Genomic DNA, 22,785 nt, shown 5'->3' with positions numbered 1-22,785 from the left:
AATTGCAGGATCAACTCATTACAATCAGCATGGATTTGGAGCCCCGTTAGGAAAGTTTACTCAGCTGAGAGTCAATAGGGTTCATTCCCAATTTACTATGTTTAGAATTGTCTTTTTTGAGCACTGAATGCAGCTGGATATGATGCATACATGAATATTTGGCATAGACACATTTTTACTGGAAAAAATGAGTATGGGAATTTTGTGGCAGCCAACCAAATAAAAAAGTAAAAATAATTTTTTTAAAAAAAAGATAAAACAAAGGAAGGAATTTAACTCTTAATTCTCAAAACAACTTGTGCATCCTGAACTTCTGAATGTGTATTCAGATAGAAGCCTAGCACAGTGGGACTTACACATAAGTGCACATAGCATTGTGAAGTCCAAATTCTATGAATAAGGCTATAGTAAACTTCAAGTTAATTGACTGGAGACCCAGTCTTGCATAGTAGTTACAGTGTCAGACAAGGGTCTGGGAGAGCCAGATTCGAATCCCCACTCTGCCATGGAAGCTTTTGGGGTGACCTTGAATGATTCACTCACTCCCAGCCTAATCTACCTCATAGGGTTGTTGTGAAGATAACGTGGAGGAGAGGATAATGATATAAGCCTCTTTGGGTGGGGTAGAAATTAAGTAAATATAAATATAAATATAAATATAAATATAAATATAAATATAAATATAAATATAAATATAAATATAAATATAAATAAATGTACTTTCAGTGTGCAGGATGGCAGGTAGCATATAGCCCAGTCCTATCTATAATGACTCCAAAGCGAGGCTTCTCAGCCTTTTTGAGTTTGTGAGAACTCTCAGAATGGTGAGAAAGTGTCCTGGGTACCACAGCAAAAAAAGGCCTGAGGTTCCCAGACAAGAGTCCTCCTATGAGGGGGTGGCTATTTCGAAATGGCATTTCCTGCAAATGCAGAGCAGTGCCTTTGGCAGGATTACCTGCTCCAATGAAGCAGCAAACGGCTTGGGCTGGCTGTTTGCTCTGAGAAAGAGGCATTTTGAGGCAAGGAGCAAGAGGGCACTAGGAATATACCTGTAGGCATCATGGCACCCATGGATGCCAGGCTGGGAAAAATTGTCCGAAAGTATGTCCTAGTGATTTCAGTGGGATGTATTATCACAAAAAATGTGTGCAGAATTTCAGACTTCGTATGTCGTAGAACAAACATTTTGAAAATAAAGAACAATGCACGTATCCAGACTATATCTAGTTGGGGGGTTCTACTACAATTGTCACCAAGTAAGCAGATTGTGGAGATGTCCAGGAGTGCTCTTTGCCAGCTACTGGTTCCAAGCTGTGGCTATGTATGAAGAAAGCAAACCTGTCCCCATGCATCCAGATCTGAGGACTGCAGTTCATTCTAAATGCTGAAAAAAATGTATTGAAGCTTCTGTTGGTTCAAATGTGGCAGCTAGCATCTTATCTGGAACCCACCGTGATGAGCAAATGGATAAGGCCATATCAACTGCACTTGCTCCTTTTTTGTGTCTAGGATGGTTTTAATTTTCAACACTGGGACCTGAAAGACCACCTTCACCCCAGGACCCTGAAAATATCAAGTGGTGGAGCCTTGCTTTGTAAGCCTACACTGTCTGAAATGAGATACGGCAGATGAATACATGTGAACCTGACTTGTATTGAGTTAGAACAGGGCATGGCACCCGTGGGCACCATGGCGCCTGCTGACACCTTTCTTGGCAACATCCAAGTGTTTTTAGAAGTGGGTGAAGTCAGGTGGGACATTGGAGATCTGGTTGGCTGTGCAGATTTTAAAAAACATTGTTTCAGTGGCAGTTGCCACCGCAGTGTTGGTTTTATTCTCTCTCACACTCCTCATTTCCAGTGTATTATTTAAAATTACCTCTCTTCTCCCTCACACTTGCACTTCCTCTGTGTGTGTCTAACTCCACTCCCATGGCAGCCATTTTGTTATCGTACCCACAACCTTGTGTCCCCACAAGCTCAGAAGGTTGGGGACCCTTGAGTTAGACCATTGGTTCCTTTAGCTCACTGCTGTCAAAGTGGAGAAAGGTTTTCCTCTGCACCTGAGACCCTTTCACTAGAGACTCAAGACACTGAACCTGATATAGGGTTGCCAGCCTCCAGGTAGTGGCTGGAGATCTCCCGGAATTACAACTAGTCTCCAGGCCACAGAGATCAGCTCACCTGGAGAAAATGGCTACTTTGGGGGTGGACTCTATGGAATTATGCCATGCCAAGGTCCTTTCCCTCCCCAAACCCCACTTTCTCCAGGTTTCTCCAGGTTTCACCCTTGAGATCTCCAGGAATTTCTCAACTTGGAGCTGGCAACCCTAACCTGATATCTTCTGCGATCAAAATATGAGCACTTCTATTAAGTCATGGTCTGCCCCTTCTTTGGGTGCTCTCCACGCAATTCTGCCCTAAAGATCATTTGCCCCATCCTACTTGGCTTTTTGTTAAAACTTGCTTACTTTGGAAGGCTTTTGGCTGTTGCTAGTATGCATGGCTGCTGCTTTCCATTTATTACTTCTGTGTCTTTTGAGAGGTGGTGGGTATATTTACCACTAGTGCTTTGTTTATTGTTTTGCTGCTGCTGTGTTTTTATGTTTCTGTTGTAATAATTTGATTTTGTAACTCACTTTGTCTGTCTAACAAAACAGACAGGCAGGATAACAAGAATATCCAACTTAGTTAGGAAATCATCCTTAATGCTGATGAATTGTTTTGGACATTGCTATTAGGTGACCTAACATGACTCTATGTTTTCCACACTTGTTAAACAGCAGCTGGGATGGGGGGCGGGGCTGGAAATTATGTGGGGAAGGTGAATATAACCATTTTTTCCCACAGCATGAACCTGAGCCAAATCTCCATGCTGCTCTTTAGCAATACACAAAGTGCTGGAGATCCATTAATGAAGCTTCTAGTTTTACTAGTTTAACCCTAAAACAGAGTATATCATAATACATATAAGCATACAAGATTGAGGTTATCAAGCAAATGCAAAACAAAAGGCATAGTCAAAGGGTAGCATGACAAGAGATACTAAAATTTAGGATGTTTTATTGCACAGACCAGAATTTGCAAATGAAGGCTAATCCTGGAGCTGGTGTTTAACATGATGGTATTTTACTTTCTATGGCTGCAACACCTGTTTATGCAAAAGTAGAGTTGTGTATCTAACAAAAGGAATATCCGAGCCCATAGGTGATAGATCTGTAGGGAGGATTTGGAAATCATTTAATTAAAATGTTTAACTGTCCACAGGTTGAAGCTGGAAGGCCTGTATTCTATTAGTAATATCACTTAAAAAACCATTGTACTGCCTTGATTTTCAAATGCCTTGCACTCAGCGTGCCCATATTTATTGATAGTGCTTAGCACTTGATTCAGTTATTTAATTCTGATTAAACAATACAAGTAGCAGATATACCAGTTAAATATTATACATATTTCATATTTACAATCTGATATACATTTAAATATTTACAGTATTTAAAATAAAATCTGGCAAATATTTGTCATGATATAGTAAATTCTTCATTGAATGTGCATTTGGTAAATCTATTTTTTAGCAGTCTGCCACCATTTCATGCAATAAATATCAGTGAGAAAAAAGATCCGATGTCCTGTAACATTGGTTGTTGTGGATTTTCCGGGCTGTATAGCCGTGGTCTTGGCATTGTAGTTCCTGACGTTTCGCCAGCAGCTGTGACTGGCATCTTCAGAGGTGTAGCACCAAAAGACAAAGATCTCTCAGTGTCACCGGTGTCACTGAGAGATCTCTGTCTTTTGGTGCTACACCTCTGAAGATGCCAGTCACAGCTGCTGGCGAAACGTCAGGAACTACAATGCCAAGACCACGGCTATACAGCCCAGAAAATCCACAACAACCATCATTCTCCAGCCGTGAAAGCCTTCGACAATATATCCTGTAACACTGTTTTATGATATTTTCCCTTGTTATTTATACATTTGCTGTTGCAGTATGGCTTCATAAATACCTGCCTGAAGTCTTTGGTCGTTGAAAAATATGGTGAAGAAATATGGGAAAAATTAAGGTAATCTATCTGTAGAAAAAATAGTCAATGACTTCTAGGGCTCGAAGCCCCTCAAAGGCTATTTAGCAAAAATGTCATGTTGTAAGAGGAGTACAATGACCAGCATGCAAATCAGGCCTTCTCTCAATTCAAATGACAAGATTTTAGAGATCTCATTGAAAGTAGTCTTTGTGAGAAGCCATAGCTCGCTTGCAAAGCAGAGTGGTAGATTGACCATTAAAGGTGTCTGGGTACCTACCACAACCAATCCCAACCCAACCCTCAAATGAACCTCTATGGGCCTCTGGGTTGACCAGGAGCCCTGGAATTTTGTCCCCCAAGCCCCTGCCCCTCAGTGGTTTTGGTTGGTTATTAGAGCAGTGTTGTGTAGTGGTTAGTGTGTCAGACTAGGATCTGGGAAACTCTTGGGTGAATCCCCTCTCTGCGATGGATGCTCACTTCGTGACCTTGGATTAGTCATTTTCCCTCCTCCAGACCTACATTACAGGACAGTTGTGAGGATAACAATGCTTTGGATTCCCATCGGGGAAGGGAAGTGGGGTTTAAATAAATAAGAAAGAAAGAAACTTTGTTTCAAAATTGTATTAGAAAGGATAAGAGCTGTTGGACAGGGAGGCATGGATTTATTACATCCAGGACTCCTATTGCTAATCTGTACCATAAAAAAGTACTAGGAAAGTGTTCTTGGGTAAAGCAGCACGTTGCAAATATATGATGCAGTACTACTATGGCTTTAAGGAGAAAATGTCCATTACAATAGTACTGCTGAGAGAAAGAAGACATAGACAGCAAATCAGATTAGCTTCAAAGAATCACAGCATTTCTAGTTGTACTCCCCCACTATGAACACCTGGTAACATCCAGTTTTCATTATGGCTTAGACTGGTGCAGGTGCCTTTAGGCAAGGAATACTTCGACAGAACAATCTAGAGACAGAAGGGATATGATGTGCAGAGGAATCATTTGTCATTGTTGGGGTGATTCTAAAACAATAGGGAGATAAAACCACGAGCTATTGCCTTGCCTTATGATGCAGCTCTGTGCTAATTGCCTAATTTTTTATGCAAACAATTTTGAATAGCATATTGTTAGTTGAAGGCTTTTGTGACAGACATGTTACATTCCGGTGTAGTGCCTGCAAAAGCCATTATACAGGAATGAAGCCACATCACCTGTTGAAGTGATTACAACCAACAGCCTGAAAAGGAATCATGAACTGTTACAGAAAGCGTTCTCTCTCTCTCTCTCTCTCTCTCTCTCTCTCTCTCTCTCCCCCCCCCCCCGTTATGGACATTATATAAGTCCTCATCTCCCAAAAGATGCATCATGTCATCAGACGTTGCTTGCATCCTTTATGCAATGAAGGGGCAGTCTGCCAGTAGGTGTATGACAGCAGTTACCCATGCAGCGCTCCCTTTCTGGCTTCATGCACATGACCAGATGATACCACTTTAATATAACAGATGCTATACTAATGTGTATAACATCTGATTATAGTACATGTCTATCGGACGTGTAATACTTATTACGTAAGCAGGGTTAAATATTTCAGTTAATTTGTTTTAAATCCTGGATCAGCATCTCTGCAGATACAGTTCTCTTCTTTCCCAAATGGCAATAAGGTATACCCTTTTATCTCTTTACTTTGCTCAATAGAGACATTCAGTGACACCCGTCTTCACCATCACATATTTCCACATCCAAGGAGGATGCTTTCATAAGGTCATTTTGTCACTGAGGAGGGGATGTCATCTTATGATTCCTTTTCAAAAACGTTATGTCAATCAGCCTTCAATCCCAAGGATTCATTACAAAAGTAGGAATTTCGGGGGGGGGGGGGGTTGCCCTACCAGCCCCATTTATCAAAAGTCATCATCTGAGTTCAATGTTTCATGAAAGTCTATGTTCTCCTATTGGTGGAGGTCGTGGGGACAAACCTATGTCCTATTGGTGTCTTTACAGGAAGAAAACTGAGTTTTGAAATGTTTCTCTCTAAACATTGATTTGATTTTAATCTCCAACAAGAGAGAGAAATTACTGTGTTGGGTAAAAGCACAGAAGGCAGCCTAGCTCAGGTGACTACTTATCTAAAGTGAACAGATTGGAAAATGATAACAGCAGGGCTTTTTTTCAGCTGGAACACAGTGGAACGGAGTTCCGGCACCTCTTGAAAATGGTCACATGGCTGGTGGCCCTGTCCCCTGATCTCCAGACAGAGGGGAGTTTAGATTGCCCTCTGCACTGCTCCAGCGGCAATCTAAACTCCCCTTTGTCCGGAGATCAGGGGGCAGGGCCACCAGCCATGTGACCATTTTTGCCGAGGGCAATTTAAACTTTAAAAAACTCCCCCCTTGTTCCAGATGACCCAAAGTGATGTCATTGTGTGGTCCTGTGCTGGCAACCCACTGAGTTGCACCACCTGTTTTCCCAGAAAAAAAAGCCCTGGATAAGAGACTGAACTATAGAAATGTTGTGATTATGAAAGTGTTGAGAAACATTTATTTCTATTACAGAGTCCAAACTGGAGTAGATGATACATTTTTGACATTTGAAGTTTACAGCGATGAGATCACAATGCAGCTAATTGACAAGGCATGCAAAATGTTGGGTATGTATTGTTTGCAATAAATGCAAACTCTGAGATTTGTGGATTGTTTTGCTAGTTTGAAAGAAAATACATCAGATGCTCCTACAGAAATCAGCTGGGATTTTATAGCTGGCAACAGTGAAAACATGTCTTAAATACAGTGCCTACATTTAATCCTTTCATTTAACACCTGTCTTGCAGGGTAAGATTACATGTATTTGTTTAAAAGATTTACATCCTACCTCTCTCATCCTAATAGTTTTCCAAGCCTATGAGTAAAGTTCACAATTAACACAAAGCATTAAAATGGTAATTAAAAAGCATAAATTCCTCAATCATAAAAAGCAGTTAAAAGAGCTCATTAAGACCAGCATTCCACATACACAAAAAATAATAAGCCAAATGCATGGAAGAATAAAAAGTATCTCAAACGAAGACATTCAAATGCCAGGTAAATAGCTGTTCTTGGTAACACCATAGAAATTGCACATTCTCGGTGCCACCATAGAAAAGGTCCTCTTTCATATGACCACACTTCTTACATTTTAAAGAGGGCACCTGAAGATGGCTACTATAGATAATTTCAATTTTTAACACCCTCTTACTCCCTTTTACTTACAGCAACCTGTGCATATACAGGGTAGCCTATCCTATGTATTCCTGACAACATCTTTGTGAGGTAGCTTGAGCTGAGAGAAAGCAAAGACTTTATAAGATGCTTCATGCCCCGTGGCACAGAGTGGTAAGCTGCAGTACTGCAGCCCAAGCTCTGCTTATGAACTGAGTTTGATGCTGGCAGAAGCTGGGTTCACATAGCCAGCTCAAGGTTGACTTAGCCTTCCGTCCTTCCGAGGTCGGTAAAATGAGTACCCAGTTTCTTGGGGGTAAAGTGTAGATGACTGGGGAAGGCAGTGGCAAACCACCCCGTAAAAAGTCTGCCAAGAAAACGTCGTGATGCGACATCCCCCCATGGGTCAGTAATGACTCGGTGCTTGCACAGGGGACTACCTTTACCTTTTTACCATACCTTTTGAAGGCTTTCTAACATGTTTTGTCAGCTTCCTAAAAACAAGAAGATGGGGAGCTTGGTAAAATATATGAACACCTGCATTTTTCCCTTGCAGGAGAAAGAGCAAGAGAGGGTGCAGTATCAGAGAGCCAGCCTGGCATAGTGGTTAGTGTTGGACTAAGATGTGGAAAGTTCATGTTCAGATCTACATGTAAACTCGCTGGGTGACCTTGGGCCAGTCACACCTCTCAAACTAACCTACCTGACAGGGTTGTTGTGAGGTTGTGAGGATAAAATGAAAGAGAGGAAAATTATGTAAGCCACTTTGGAACCCCATTGGGGAGAAAGGCGGGGTATAAGTAAAGTAAATTTTAAAAATAAATATCAACAGAAAAAGAGCAGCTGGGGGTAGTTTAAGAAGTCTCCTTCTCTCCGTGCCAGTTTTCCATTTCAAATTACAGTACTAGAGGCTATATTGTTTTTATTTTTTTTAAGTAAAAGAAATTAACATACATAATGTTCAGTTCCATCCTTGGAATTATTTATTTAGAGCCTGTTTATCCCATCTTTCTTCAGTCATAGATCCAAGGTGGGTTTCCATGAGAGTTAAACATACAAAACAAATCACAACACTGAAAACATCATAGTTATATAGTCTAGCGGCTGATATTTTGCAAAGACAATTCAGCCACCAGCCATCAGGGAAAGCTCTCCAAAATAATTCTGCCATGCACCATCTATGAAATCTCATCAGGATGGGATTCCTTCCTGTTGTGCTGCAAAAGGCTATTACACAGCAGACGGGGATACAGCAGGAAATGCCCAAGAACAGATTATAGTGGCTTGCAACGTGTGGGGAAGGAATGGCCAGCAAATTCTAATTAGATGGATTCAATTTTCTCCTCATAGGTACATACAGGTTCCACATGACAATCAAAAAGTACAAAGAGGTTTATGTGGCAGCAGGTGCTCCCTTAAGAGGGAGAATCGCTTTAGCTGAAATAAATATCATAACTATACTCAAGAGACTGATTTACACTTGTTGAACCCAAACCTGGTTTATTGTAGAATAAAGAGCCCTCTGTAGAACCCACTTCATCAGATGCATTGTGGAAGCTTATAGATGGGTTAGTTTTCAACATGTCACAAGGCACCTTTTTGTTTTTAACTGCAACAAATGTAACCGGGCTGCTCCTCTAGTCTAATCTGGTATCATTTTTCTAGTCTGTGTGTTAACTGTGGAGCAAGAAAGGAAAACCTGGCCAAGTGGAGCCATAACTGGCAAGTCCTTGGGAAATATTCAAAACATCATTTTAAACAGACTGCTTAGAATTTGCATAAAAGACTGAGAATTTTCAAAATACAGGGCATTGTGTAATAATAATATAACATTTACTGTCATTTTAGTTTCTACTACTAATAACAAGAGAGAGCCTGGAAGGGGGAGGAGGCATATGTTCTTAATTTGATTGGATAATGTTATTTTTGGCTAGTTTTTGTCCAGCTTTTTTCTGTGAGAGGGAGGTGATTTTTTTAAATGACAAATTTTCTTCCTGCCATTTGCAGTCCTGAGCAAGTGAACTCAGAAGGAAGTCCTGTGCCATTCAATGTGGCTTAATCTCAAGAAAGTATCTTTAGGATTGCAACTCAAGGCAATCCTATACACTCTTACATAGAAATAAACACTTTGAACATAGCAGGGCTTACTTCTGAGTAGACATGTATGACAGACCCAACCCCCTTTGCTCCCCTACTCTAAGGCAGATTTTCCTGCCAAAATCCAAGTTTGCCTGAGTAGCCCCCTAGTAGTATATTTCTGTTTATGGTTGTAAAGTTTTTTTTGTCCCACCCTGATAAGCAGTTATATTTTGGCTCTTTATCACAGCTCAGAAACTTGATAGGGAAAAAGCAGGAACCCTCTTCTTTGTATAAAATGGCACTAGAGGCAGAATAACTCTCAAAAGAAACAGCAACTTTACTGAACAGGCAGGGATGGAATATGGGCAATCCGGGGATGCAATTGCTAAAGTAAAATTTGTTGGTAGAACAGCATACTTTAAAAATAATAGGCAAAATAGTTTTCTTGTAGCTTACTTTCAATGTTAACAATCCTTAAGAGTTAGAGGTGTTTTGTTTGATACTTTGGTTAAAGTAACAATGTTTCTTCATAGATTTCCCTTTTCAACTCAGGTGTCCTGACTTTAGTTCAACACTGTTTTCCCTTTTCAACAGACCCAGCATCCTCCTTAGAGCGAAACTCTGTTCTAGACAATGGGCAGAATTCTTCTTCTTCATCTAAGAAGACATAACCATATTCACTTGGCTTAGACAGGAGTCTTCACTTATTATCCACTCACTCTTCCAACAACACACATCCAGTTTTATCTTGGCTGTGTAATCCTTAACTAAAAGTCTTCCTTAAGACAATGTTGTTAGAGTTAGGGCAAATGTTTTCCTTTTCCTCACTTCAGAGGGGAACTTGTCTAACCCGTGTTAGATTTTCTCACTCACTCATCTGAACTCCAGACTCCCAACTGAACTCAAAATCCTGTCAGCACCAACTCTCATCCTGAGGGTTGGTTCTGACTGACCAATCAGAGAGAGGAAGGAGCAGCCTGTCAATCAAGTTCTCATTCCAGACAGTTGTTAACTCCTTCACTTCCATCTGAGTGCTGCACTTAGGAAAACTTCTTTGAACGAAATTCTGTCAAACATGCATAATGATTGTGCAGTAAATATGGTTTGTTTGAACATCATTGGAGAATCATGTCATTTCCCACTAAAAGCAACACTTTCTATACTGACACTACAATTTTGGTGAGAGAATTCTGGAAGCTTAAGAGCAATGGAAAATTGCATCGATATTTTATTTCCCCAGCACTACTCTTTCTAATTACTGTAATTATTATTTTTCCTTCCGGGTATGCCATTACTTTTCAAGAACAACATGAGGCATTGTTAATGCATAATTCTGCTTTTATTCTTGGAATTAGGCAACTTTTCAGCCTCAGAGCAGGCCAGGGATGAGGGAAGCCAGGGCATGAGCACTGGAACCTGTAATCATTTCATAGTATAGATACAGTTACAGGACCAGGGAATGTTAGGAAGCAACAGGTCCTGTCCTGTTAAGAGAAATGATGATGATATCCACTATGTCAGATAACTTTAAAAGCAGATTAAGCAACACAGCAGAGGATAAACCTACAATGGAGAGTATACCTCTGACTAGTAATTGCTGAAGGACGAACAGTGCCGGAGGGTTGCAGTTTTTATGCTGTACTTATGGGCGTTTCCAAAGCATCTGACTGGCCATCACTAGCATGAGATTTGGTCTGTTCCAGTAGGACTTTTCTCATTCCATTTGTTTTGTTCTGATGGCATGAAGGAGTCTGATGGCTTGTAGGATTCAGTACAGTGGGGGTCTCTTCCTTCCTTCAGCAAATGCCCAGGTATTCTGGCTATCTCAGTAATTGCATCTGTCCATTTTAATTATCGTTAAGGCTGCTGCACAAGTAAGATGCGTGGAAGCACATTTCTACCACCACATGTACAGATAGTGGGCAGTTGCGGCTGATCTTGCTTCTGGGGTTCATGTTTTCATGTGATGCACATGGTAGAAAATGTGTTTGCTGTATGCATACTTTTCATGTTGAGGTTACATGTACATTGATTCATGGTACACTTTGAAAACAAATGTGTGTAGCTGCTATTATTGATTACAGGCATTATATTCTAGAGACTATGGCAGTTCCTTTCTTCCCTTTGTCCTTTGTGACTCTTTTCAGAGAATTAGATTGTATTGCATCTTAAATTAATGTGTCACTTATTTGGATGCTCTTCTTAATGTAAATGGTAGAATCCTGTTCCCACTGCAATAAATATCAAAAGGACTTATAGGTCAAGATTACCTCTTAAATCAGACTGTGTCAAAGTGTCCAGGTTTAACGGGGTAAAACTGAGTTCCTACTGCTAATATTTGACAGATCTGTTCTGTTAATGTATGTTCATTTTGCCAGATGTTCCTCCAGATATGGTTCTGAAGCAGTTTGGAGAATACTTCTTTGAATTCTGCAAGCGATCAGGTTATGATCATATGTTGCGAACACTGGGAGGAAATCTCTATGAATTCATTGAAAACTTGGATGCCCTGCACAGCTATCTGAGTCTTTCTTACCAGGCAAGTTGATAGAAGTTCTCTGAAACCAGCAGAAATGTCTGTATCTTGGATCTGAGTGAGTAATGCATGCCACAATCCTTCAGACTAGCATGTTACTTTTTGCCTGATAATTGGCCATTGAAGTTTGTTTTTTTTACTTTCTGTTGGATCCGAAGCCAGTTGCTTCCACATGGAGGTTTGCAGTTGCCCATGGGGTTGCCAGCCTCCAGGTGGTGGCTGGAGATCTCCCAGAATTACAACTGATCTCCAGGCCACAGAGATCAGTTCCTCTGGAGAAAATGGCTGCTTTGGAGGGTGGACTCTATGGCATTATACCGTGTTGAGGTCCTTTCCCTCCCCAAACCCTGCCATCTCCAGGCTTCACCCCCCTCAAATCTCCAAGAATTTCCCATCATGGACATGGCAACCCTAGTTGCCCACTTTCTAGTTTTAGGAAGTGAGGGACTGTACAATGTCTCGTTGCACCAAGCACTCCAGTACTCCAGAGGTGATGTTAGAGCTAGTAAGGTGGCCACAGATCAGTTTCCTCTGTATCCTTCCACTCCTGTCTTTATCCTGATTGCAGCACTCAGGGGCTTCCTTCGTATTATCTTTCTGCTTCTTTGTTTAATTTCCATGAGGGCAAGTTGTGCTCTCAGCATCTCTCTCCACCTTAGGCCAGATAGCTGCTGTAGCATAGTGGTTAAGTGGCTGGGCTGAGAATCAGCACTCTGCTGGTTGCAATCCCACTACTGCCATGAGCTCTGCAGGTGGCCTTGGGTAAGTCACTCCTCTCGGTCCCAGCCACAGCTCCCAGGCTGTATTGTGAGGATAATAATAACACTCACTTTGTTCACCACTCTGAGTGGGGTACTAATCTGTCTAGATTATTGTTGTTGTCATAGCTAGAATTCCTATTCTTCCTTTCCGATCATAGTATGGAGTTCCTTAACAATAAAGGATATCATTTTTTCTAAAGCAGCAAGCCTTGTGTGAGCCTCATTCCTTAGAGCAGCATTCCCCTTCCACTGTGCAAAGTGTCTCTAAACCTATCACTGCAGCCATTTCATCATTCATTTCCCATCACTCCTACCTGTAGCAGCATCACACTATAGCAATATATCTGCTCCTCTTAAAGAAGCCAGCAAAAAGCACTCCAATGTTGTTGTTGTTGTTGGTGGTGGTGGTGGTGAGGATCCTAGGTGCAGAGGAAAATGGAGGAAAGAAAAGTATGGAGTAGGGTTGCCAACTCCAGGATGGGAAATTCTTGGAGATTTGGAGGCAGAGCCTGGGCTGGGCAGAGTTTGGGGAAGGGGGGGAGATCAACAGAGAAGTGGTGCCATAAGGTCCTCCCTCTGAAGCTACCATTTTCTGCAGAGGAACTGATCTCTGTAGTCTAGAGATCATTTGTAATTCCAGGAGCAGTCTAGGTACCATCTAGAGGTTGGAAGCTCTGTTGTTGCTACAAATGCCTCTACATTCAGTGTGGAAGCAACTCATTACCTTTTACCAAAACTAACCAACCTCCTTGAAAATGTGTTCAGATATATAGTATTCAAATTAATTTAATCAAATGTAAATAAATATATTTTGCCATGTTACCTGACTCACAGATAGACTGTAACCAGCACCACCTAGTACTTCTATACACAGCCCATGCAAAATCCACTGATGAGTAACATGGAAGTGTGGAATAGCCGTCCCTTTCACAGCTTTGCGAAACACATTTATATTCTTTACCCATCAAACTGACAGCATAATATTTAGCATGCTTCATTGGAATTTGGTAGAGTCCCATAGCCCATTTTAAGCTGGTTCTTGAAGTTTAATAACATTCACAAACTGCCTGTTGGCTATGCCTGCTTTAGGACTCTGTTGAAGAATGAACTTTAAAATATGAAGTGTTCAATAGTAACATTTTGTGTGTTTTCCAGGAAATGAATGCTCCTTCATTTAGGGTAGAAAAGAATGAAGATGGGTCAATGCATTTGCATTATTACTCAGACAGACGAGGCCTCTGCCATATTGTTCCAGGTATGTGGGTTTCTTCAGGAGCAATTTTTGAAAGGTGCAATTTTTAGTTATCAGATCAATATCTACTGAAAATCCAATGTCTAACACATTTTCCTCTTGCCAGAGTTCTTTGTTTACTATAAGATAGCCATAGGCTTAGTAGAAACTTGCAATTAATCTAAAGGATTATGTTACATTTTTTTTAAAGATCATTTTTAAAGAACCTACTCTCTGGGGCTGCTTTTCCAATGGAAAGATTGATGCAAGGAGCTCTTTAACCATATTCCCCCCCTCCCATATCTCTGCTGGAAAATGTTACCACTTTTACCCCTTCTGGAGATAACTTGAAGGGGCCCATAGTATTTTCCCAGTGGGGCTACAAGCAGCTCAAAAGTCGTTTTTCTGGCAACAAAATGCCAGGAGAGGAAATAGTTAAAAAGCCCACCCCTCATTCTCTTCTTTGAAAAATCAGACCCAGCAACTATACTTGGCAAAGAAAAGGTTTTTAAAATGAATGCAGAAGAAAACATAACAGGCAGTTTCATTCTAACTGACTGACTGACTGATTGGTGGAGCATGGGTCCTCATAGGAAGCTATCTCTGTCCAGAACTACCAGTCTCGTGGTTTGTTGATGTCATGAGCGCCATGCTTCCACCAGTGAACACTAGTAATGTGGAAAAGGATGAAGACTCACAAAACAGTTTGCAGTCCACATGCTCAACAATTCTGCATGTTGATAAGGAAGCTGAGCACAACTCTCAGGATGGCTATGTTTGGTAACACCCGTGTGTCAAATGTAACATCAGACAGGTGATTGTGTCAGTACTCTCATACCTCATAATAATAATAACATTTGATTTATATACTGCCCTTCAGGATGACTTAACAGAGAGCTAGAAGCTGTGACTGACCCAAGGTCACCCAGCTGGCTTCAAGTGGAGGAGTGGGGAATCAAATCCGGTTCTCCAGATTACAGTCCCACCGCTCTTAACCACTACACCAAATTGGCTCATAACTAAGTGATGAGATCACTGCTCATTATCTCCTGGAATTCCTTTCCCCAGAGAGCTGCATTTGGCTGTAGTATATCATCCTGTTCACACCAACAGTCTCCTCTTACAGTCATTACCTCAGAGCCACTTCACACATTTCATTTGTAATAAATGACCATGTGTAAGTTCTGTCTGGAATCCTAAGTTTCTTCCTACAGTTAAGGAACAATAGAGGGTCATGGAGTACTGAACATGTTGTTCTTGAGAGCTGCTGCCAGTCAGAGTAGACAATACCGATCTTGACAGATGAATGGTCTGACTCTATATGTGTTCACGTGTAAAGTATAGGCGATTGCAGCAAACCTCTCCAATATTTTCGAACTGTGGGGGCAGCCAGTGGGACAGAATCTTTAGAATTCTAAACAGCCGGAAGAGGCTGAATACCCCTACATGTGGTTATTCATTGAGGCCCCAATACATGCAATATGAGGGATCCATGACCGGATTTCTCAATTTAGCGTTAAAAAACAACAGCAGCAGAGTGGGGCTGGTGTAGATCAGGGCTGTAGCACCGGCAGTTTTTCAAAAAAATCTCTTTAAACCATTTCCCTGATCAAATTCCTCACCCTACCCCTTTCTCAGCTCCATGGACCCAGTTCACACTGGCTCCCTTCCTCAACTGCTTTTTAGTCCTATTTAAACATGGGAGTAGGGGTGGGGGTGGGAAGTCATGGATCCTGTACATCATTTCCCACTTGAACACATGAACTAACTCCATGTTCTTCATCTAAATCCATCGTAAAGCCCTTTCTATCTTTTCAGGCTTCTTGTTTATGGAAGCCTTCCATGCATTTTCATGCCTCGTTTGACCTGGTTGATGCTCTGAACCTGCAGAGGCCAGATGTGATTCTCTGCTGTTGGTTCAAGCGAAAGACTGCCCAGGCATTATCAGACCTGACTCTGGAAGAAAAGCTCTTTCATTCCCCTTTCATTGATCTCTGCCAGTTTACTGGCTTTGAAAGTGTTCGCTCAGCTGTATCTTCTGCATTTATCAAACCTGGGAAATAATAGCCTACACTGTGTATTCTTAGTTAAACTTGTATAAGAAGATGACAAACAATCCTTATTAAAATCTGTTGCTTTGTTTTCACTGATAGACCACAACTATAACAATCTCATTTTTTTAAAAAAAAATAAGATTTTTAAAAATTATAAACGGTGCAAAACTGAATAATTGAAGAGTGGTATTTTACTCAGGAGGGCTGTACTGTAAGGAAGTGGTCTCAAAAGGATGCATCAGTAGAGGGATAGGAACCATAGACTTTACTACTATGTATTACTGTGTACTATCCATTGCTTTGGGTATGAGCCTTCCAGGTAATTCTGTGTTTAATGTATCAGTCTTAAAACTGCATATGCTGTTTTCAGTTTTTCTTTGACTCTGTGTTGGATTTCTGCTGGTTTTAAATCATTACAAATTTGCATTTATATACCATTCTAAAGAGGAACCTTTTAGAAGACACTTTGACATCACAAGGTAAAGAAAACAGTTTGAATCCAATGCAGCATTTCTACCTGCAGGATGTAACTTTCTCACCTCCCCCTTCTCACCACAGCCCAAAAAGTGGTCCCTGAGGGTTCAGTCCTTCTATCAATGTAAATGCTTCTTTGGATTCAAACCAATGGCAAGATTCCATGGGAGAGGTCTTCACTCAAGATGAATTACTCAGAAGCAGGGTCCCATCCTGAGTATTTTTTGTCAATGGACCAAGGCATTATTTATATTTTCTTTCATTTAATTGATAATGCATTTTTAGGCATGGCAGTTTAGGTTCTGTACAATGTTGGGATTCTCTTTGGATTCTTCTTTTGTTTCAGGAATAATTGGTGCAGCTGCCTTGGATTTTTTCAACATTGAAATTTCCATGGAAATAGTAAATCAGACAGAAGAAGAAGAAAGAACAGGGAAAAAAGAACACATTGTATTCCTTGTAACACAAAAGCCTATATTTTCATACAAGAGGAGAAATAAATTTGCTTCCTCTTCACAATACCTTTCAAGGTTTGGAAAGCAGACAGAAAACCAGCTGAATAAAGAGGTACTATGTCATTTTTCTTGTATGAAAACTTTGGGGAAAAGAACATATTATGTAAAACGAAGGCATCTCAATCTGCCCAGAAGGGTCTACTAAAATTTCCCTGCTCATTTTTATTCTAGTGTCATATATTAGCAGGGCTTTTTTTCAGCGAGAATGCGGTGGAAGAGAGTTCCAGAACCTCTTGAAAATGGTCACATGGCTGGTGGCTCAGCAGCACGGAGGGCAATCTAAACTCCCCTCTGTCTGGAGATCAGGGGGCGGGGCCACCAGCCATGTGACCATTTTCTCTGAGGGCAACCCACTGAGTTCCACCACCTCTTTTCCCAGAAAAAGCCCTGTTTATTAGTATTTAAGGTGCCACAAGACTCCCATATATTTTAATACTTATTTTTAAAATCCATACCTCGCCTGTCCAATTTCTGCTGAAGGCAGCTTACAAAATGTAACACAGAAAACATCTTATAAAAAAGCAAAAAGCAATAGAAGCCAGCAAATGTTTATTTACAGCTGATAATCAAAGCCTATTTTCCTAACATAAGAAATAACAGAAATTAAAAGAAAAAAATACAAAGACTATATAGAATTTAAAAATACAAAATCCAAGAAGACCCCTAAATAGAAAGTGAATATATAGAAAAGTTTGTTCTAGACATACTAGAGATCTTATCTTACTGATATTCCTATTAGCCACTAAAACCAATATCAACTTTTGGTAAAGATCCTTCAAAAGACTTTCCTAAGTGCCATTACAGAGGGAGTTTTTCACACATCCTCTAGCAAACAAGTGGCACAACATGTGATCAGCTTGACTCCAGGTGACAGATAAAAAGAGTGGTACAAAAACTTATGTAAGTAGTACAAAGGTGGATATCCTTCAGGCCCTCCAGGTGCTCCATTTGTACAAGATAATTTAATTTTTGTAAATAGTATAATTTTGGACACCAATCCAAACGTATATGTGCAACCTTCCCTATTAACTGTAAATGGCAAAGACATCCTTCATGCACAAAGGCATCTATGCATGGAACTAAAAGGGAAGATCCATTTTAAACATGTTGAATGGTCTTAATGAAGATGACAGAAACTCACATTTAAACCTTAAATGAGATCTGAAAGTTTACAAATAAAGCCTATGCATCTGAAACTAACTTTAAATATTTGACCTAATTCCAGATTATGATATTGGAGTTTAGGTTGTGTGGCTATCTTATAGAATAAAAAAGTGACCAAGGAGTTTTTTCAATGCTTTGTCTATATTTACACAAGCTGATGTTTACTTGTTGGTGGAAAGCACCATCAAGTCTCATGGCAGCTTCTGCTGGGGTTTTCAAGACAAGAGACTACCAGAGGTGGTTTGTTATTGCCTGCCTATGCGTAATGACCCTCATCTTCTTTGGTGGTCTCCCATCTAATTACTAACCAAGGCTAACTCTGCTTAGCTTCCAAGATCTGATGAGATTGGGCTTGCCTGGCCTAGCCCAGTCAAGGATACTTGATATCTTGTTGTTATTATTGTTCCAAAGCTAGATAATAAAAAACTGCATGAGAAAATCAGTCATTTTAAATTAAGAGTCCCTGAACTGCAAGCTTACTTATATAAATCCAGATGTATGCATACACCATGGACAGTCTCCACAGATAGAAGGGATATGCCTTTCAGTGGAGCACAATTTCCTCACCCTCTCCCACTGCTGCCCCTTGAAATGCTGCTCCTGGAACAGCATAAAGGGGGAGTTGGTAGAAATTATTGCCATTTTGGTGAGTGGACTTTTCCAACTAGATTCAATCTATGGGTTACCAAAGTGTCTGAAACATGCACATTTGATAGGAAATATTCAGTGAATTCCTAAGCACGAACACTTGGGAAGTAAGTCCATTGGATGAGGCTTGCCTCCTATTAACTGTAATTAGGGGTCAAGCTAGACATTCAGGTTTTTAAAGAATTGCATCCAGGTTCTCCTGACCCAGCCTGGGTTCCCTGCAGCTACTCAGTAAGCAGTGGGCAATAGCTATTTAAAAATAAAGGAGAGCCCAAATGGCATTGGAATGCCACCTCAGGGCCAAGCTACACATGACGAATGACACTTGAATGGCAGGTGTATTTCTCCCTGTTCACTTGCCCTCCACTCAATCCACTTGCCATTCAAGTGTCATTCGTCATGTGTAGCTTGGCCCTCAGATTAGAATTCCACCTCAATTACTCACAGGGTAATTGTTGTCGGGATAAAAATAACATACTTTGTAAACCACTCTGAGTGGGCATTCAGTTGTCCTGAAAGCGATATATAAATTGAATGTTATTATTATTTGTTTGTTTGTTTTTTGTTTATTTGTGCTTAGCATAGTTCTCATTTTTAAAAAATGTTAAACATTTTAGTGACCATGTTGGGTTTATTCTACAGGATCTTGAAAGAACCATGAATAAGGTCAGAGACAAAACCAGTCTAGTTTCTACTTGTCCCATCAAGAAAAGTCACTGGGAAACAATCAGAGGAATTGTGACAATAGGGAAAGGTAAAAAGTAATTTTATTCAAAAAATTTGGGGCATCCATTTATGTAATGGTATTTTAAATCCAGGTTTTGTTCCCCTTTTCCAGAAAAAGCTACCATTTTACATTGTAGGTAAACCACAAGGTACTGTATGATTTACTAACTAAGCACTCAGTGTTTATGCTGCATAGTTAATAATCTGAAGATGTTACCTTCAGGAAGGTCCCTAGAATCCCAAACATTTCATTGCCACCAACTACAGAAGGTTCTGTGGATATCTGCCTTCCATTACGCTGATGTAGTCCAAAATCTTGGAGATTGCAGGCAGGATTCTTTAAGTCTGGGCTGCCAGGAATGGTGCTGGTGGTCTATCGGCCCTGGTCACCTTGAGGACCCTTTTTGCGAGTCAAATCATTTTATTTGCTTTCATATTATATTGCAGTTGAGTCTAGGTAGTGTGAGGCCATCCTGTGGGTTTGTGGTGACTCATGGAAGTCATACTTTAGGCTAGTCCAGAATTTCTCAGATGTCCCTACCCAGGGGTGAGTTTCTCTCCTATGGTAGGGAAATCATTCAAATACACAAACTCCAGTACAGTGCAGGAAAGCCGTAAGTGCTTGACTGCTGCTTGTATAAACAGGCCCCATTGTTGTTCATGTTTCGGTGTAGTGGTTAAGAGCGATGGGATTCTAATCTGGAGAACCAGGTTTGATTCCCCACTTCTCCACTTGAAGCCAGCTGGGTGACCTTAGGTCAGTCACAGCTCTCCAGCGCTCTTTCAGCCCCACCCACCTCACAGGGTGATTGTTGAGGAAATAATAATAACATACTTTGTAAACTGTTCTGAGTGGATGTTAAGTTGTCCTGAAGGGCGGTATATAAATTGCATGTTGTTGTTATTATTATTCATTGAGAGAACAATTTTGCATTTTAAAGAACCACGTGTGCTCCCCTTAGGAAAGTTGTATTGAACCTACATTGGAGAGAGTATATAATCCCTTATTGCTATGATGTCTGCAGTGTCACAGAGCAGCTGTAATATCATAATGACATCATTTCAAATCTATCCTTCACCTCCTTAGTTAAAACTCCAATGCATGCTTTAGAACTGTGGTTCTTGAAAGCTCATGCTATGATAAAGTTAGTTAGTCTTAATGGTGCTACTGGACTCTTTACTATTTTGCAACTACAGACTAACACTGGCAACTCCTCTGGATCTATTACATGTTAATAAGGCCAAAATAGGGGTAAACTAGAGATGCTGAGTAGTGCTACTGATTCCAGTAGTGAGTCACACTGTTGGTTATTATCATCTTTCTTTATGCTGCAGGAAGACTTCTGAGAGGATTTGATCCTGTCTATCCTAAGACTCTGTGGATAGACCCCAAGACATTCTGCAATGGGCTTCCTTTCCATATTGTTTTTGATGAAGAGGTAAGGGAAACTAATTACAAGTATATACCTTTTATGTGAGTCAAACAACTAGCAACTAGCCATTCTCATTAAGAGTAATCCAGCCATGGAATCTGCTGCCTAAGGATGTGATGGGTTCCCCACTCATTGGCAGTCTTCAAGAAGTGGCAGGCAAATACTTGTTGGGGATGCTTTAAGCTGTTCCTGCATTGGGCAAGGGTTTGGACTAGAGAGTCTGTAAGGCTCTTTCCAACTCTATAATTCTATGGTTTCAGTTATGTAATGCACCAAGTTGTGTCATGGTTGATATGATTATGGGCTAACAACTTCATTTTACTTAAGACACTGCTGCCTCTAATTTCTTCAAAGGTTGAATCAGAAGTTGAAGTGGATTAAAAGAAAGAGAAAGAAGCTCTGATAAAACAAGGGGTTGTTTCAGTGGCGTAGCATGGGTTAGGGGCGCCTGGGGCAGGAGGCAGTGACCCTGCCCCTGTGCGCCCGCCCTTTGTGCGTGAGCACTCCAGGCCCTGCTCAATGACGTCACTTCTGTGATGTCATCACACAGGGGCATGCTCCTGCAGCTTCCAGAGTGCTCCCATGGTTCAGGCTGCTCGTCTCACTGCCCCTTACCTCTTTGCTGCAGCTGCCTGTGCCACTGCTGGGTGTCAAGCTGATGGCGGCAGTGCGGGCAGCTGCAGCAAAGAGGTAAGGGGCAGGGGAGGCAGGAGACCCAAACCATGGAAGCAGGGAGGGGTGGAGAGGTGGGCCGCCTGCCACACTGCCAGGGCAGTCGGCTCGCTGGGCACTGAGCTGGCAGCAGCAGCATGGGCGGCTGCAGTGAAGAAGCGGGGAGGTGGGCTGCACGGGTGCGCCCCTGGTGCCCCCGGAGTGTTCCTTGGTTCAGGTCACTTGCCTCCCTGCCCCTTACTTCTTTGCTTCAGTTGCCCGCACCTCCGCTGGGCGCTGAGCTAATGGCGGTGGCATGGGCAGCTGCAGCGAAGAGGTAAGTGGAGGGGAGGCAAGCATGGCCAAAACCACGGGACCGTTCTGTGGGGGCTGGGAGGTGGGCCACCTGCCATGCCATTGGACGCTGAATCGGCGGTGGTGGCATGGGCACCTGCAGTGAAGGAGTGGGGAGGTGGGCTGGGAGCGCTCCCAGGGAGGGGCTGTGGACGTGGCGCTCCCTCAAAATTTTGCACCTGTGGCAGCCACCACCCTAGCCCCACCTACAACACTTTGTTGTTCACTTCTAGACAAGGCTGAATGCTCTTGGTCAACAAGATTAGGTTGCGCTCCTCTTGAAGGAGTTACTCTTGAATGTTTGGCTCCTGTCCATTACACATAGCACTTTAAACCATCTTTGGCTGGGTCTGTAGCTCCACCCCTTGCTGGTTAAAAGAGATCTGGTCATTGTTATCTATGCTTTGATTACATCCAGAATAGATTACTACAGTGTGTTTTTGATGGGGCTGCCTTTAATGATTGTTTGAAACTTTAAATTGGTCCAGAAAGTAGCTGTGACATTGATTAACTTTGCAAGTTCCTGGGAAAATAAGTATCTTATCAGTCTTCATTACTAACTTTCAGTTTCTTTCCACAGACAATTCAAAATCCTGGCTCTTACTTTTACTGCCTAAATAGTCTGGGTTAAATAAGGATTATTCTCTCATACCACATTCTAAGCTCACTTATCCCTTAGCGAGACCTGTGTTTTATTTTAATTATTGTTTTTTGGAAGTAAATACTGCTTAATATTCAAAGACTTACGTAAAAACAGTAGCTATGATGTTAGATGGCTCAGGGATGAGAAGGCTGCAAGGATATTTTTATTTTCACCTATGAGATATTGTAAGATCTGCTATAAATTCAGGGAGAGTAGCAGAAGGGTGAGTTAAGGGTTCAGAGTTAAGATCGTGATTTCAAGTTTCTAGAAAACCTATATTTTAAAAGTGTTTATTCATCTA

General features: G+C 41.3%; 1 protein-coding gene across 1 annotated transcript in view; it reads left to right on the top strand.

Annotated features, from left to right (window-relative positions):
* The first annotated feature begins 1,689 nt into the window (after positions 1–1,689).
* The window catches only part of LOC129332657 (guanylate cyclase soluble subunit beta-2-like), a 33,008-nt gene continuing 11,912 nt past the window's right edge, over positions 1,690–22,785 (top strand). Inside the window, exons 1-8 of the mRNA XM_054983892.1 lie at positions 1,690–1,770; positions 3,987–4,060; positions 6,574–6,668; positions 11,673–11,833; positions 13,747–13,846; positions 16,697–16,917; positions 19,320–19,431; positions 20,739–20,842. Of these exons, the coding sequence (XP_054839867.1) occupies positions 1,690–1,770; positions 3,987–4,060; positions 6,574–6,668; positions 11,673–11,833; positions 13,747–13,846; positions 16,697–16,917; positions 19,320–19,431; positions 20,739–20,842 (948 nt within the window). The remainder of the gene's footprint in view (positions 1,771–3,986; positions 4,061–6,573; positions 6,669–11,672; positions 11,834–13,746; positions 13,847–16,696; positions 16,918–19,319; positions 19,432–20,738; positions 20,843–22,785) is intronic.

This window comes from Eublepharis macularius, chromosome 6, assembly GCF_028583425.1.
Source record: "Eublepharis macularius isolate TG4126 chromosome 6, MPM_Emac_v1.0, whole genome shotgun sequence".
In the NCBI taxonomy this organism is placed as follows: Eukaryota; Metazoa; Chordata; class Lepidosauria; order Squamata; family Eublepharidae; genus Eublepharis; species Eublepharis macularius.
This window is presented reverse-complemented; position numbering and strand designations above follow the sequence as displayed.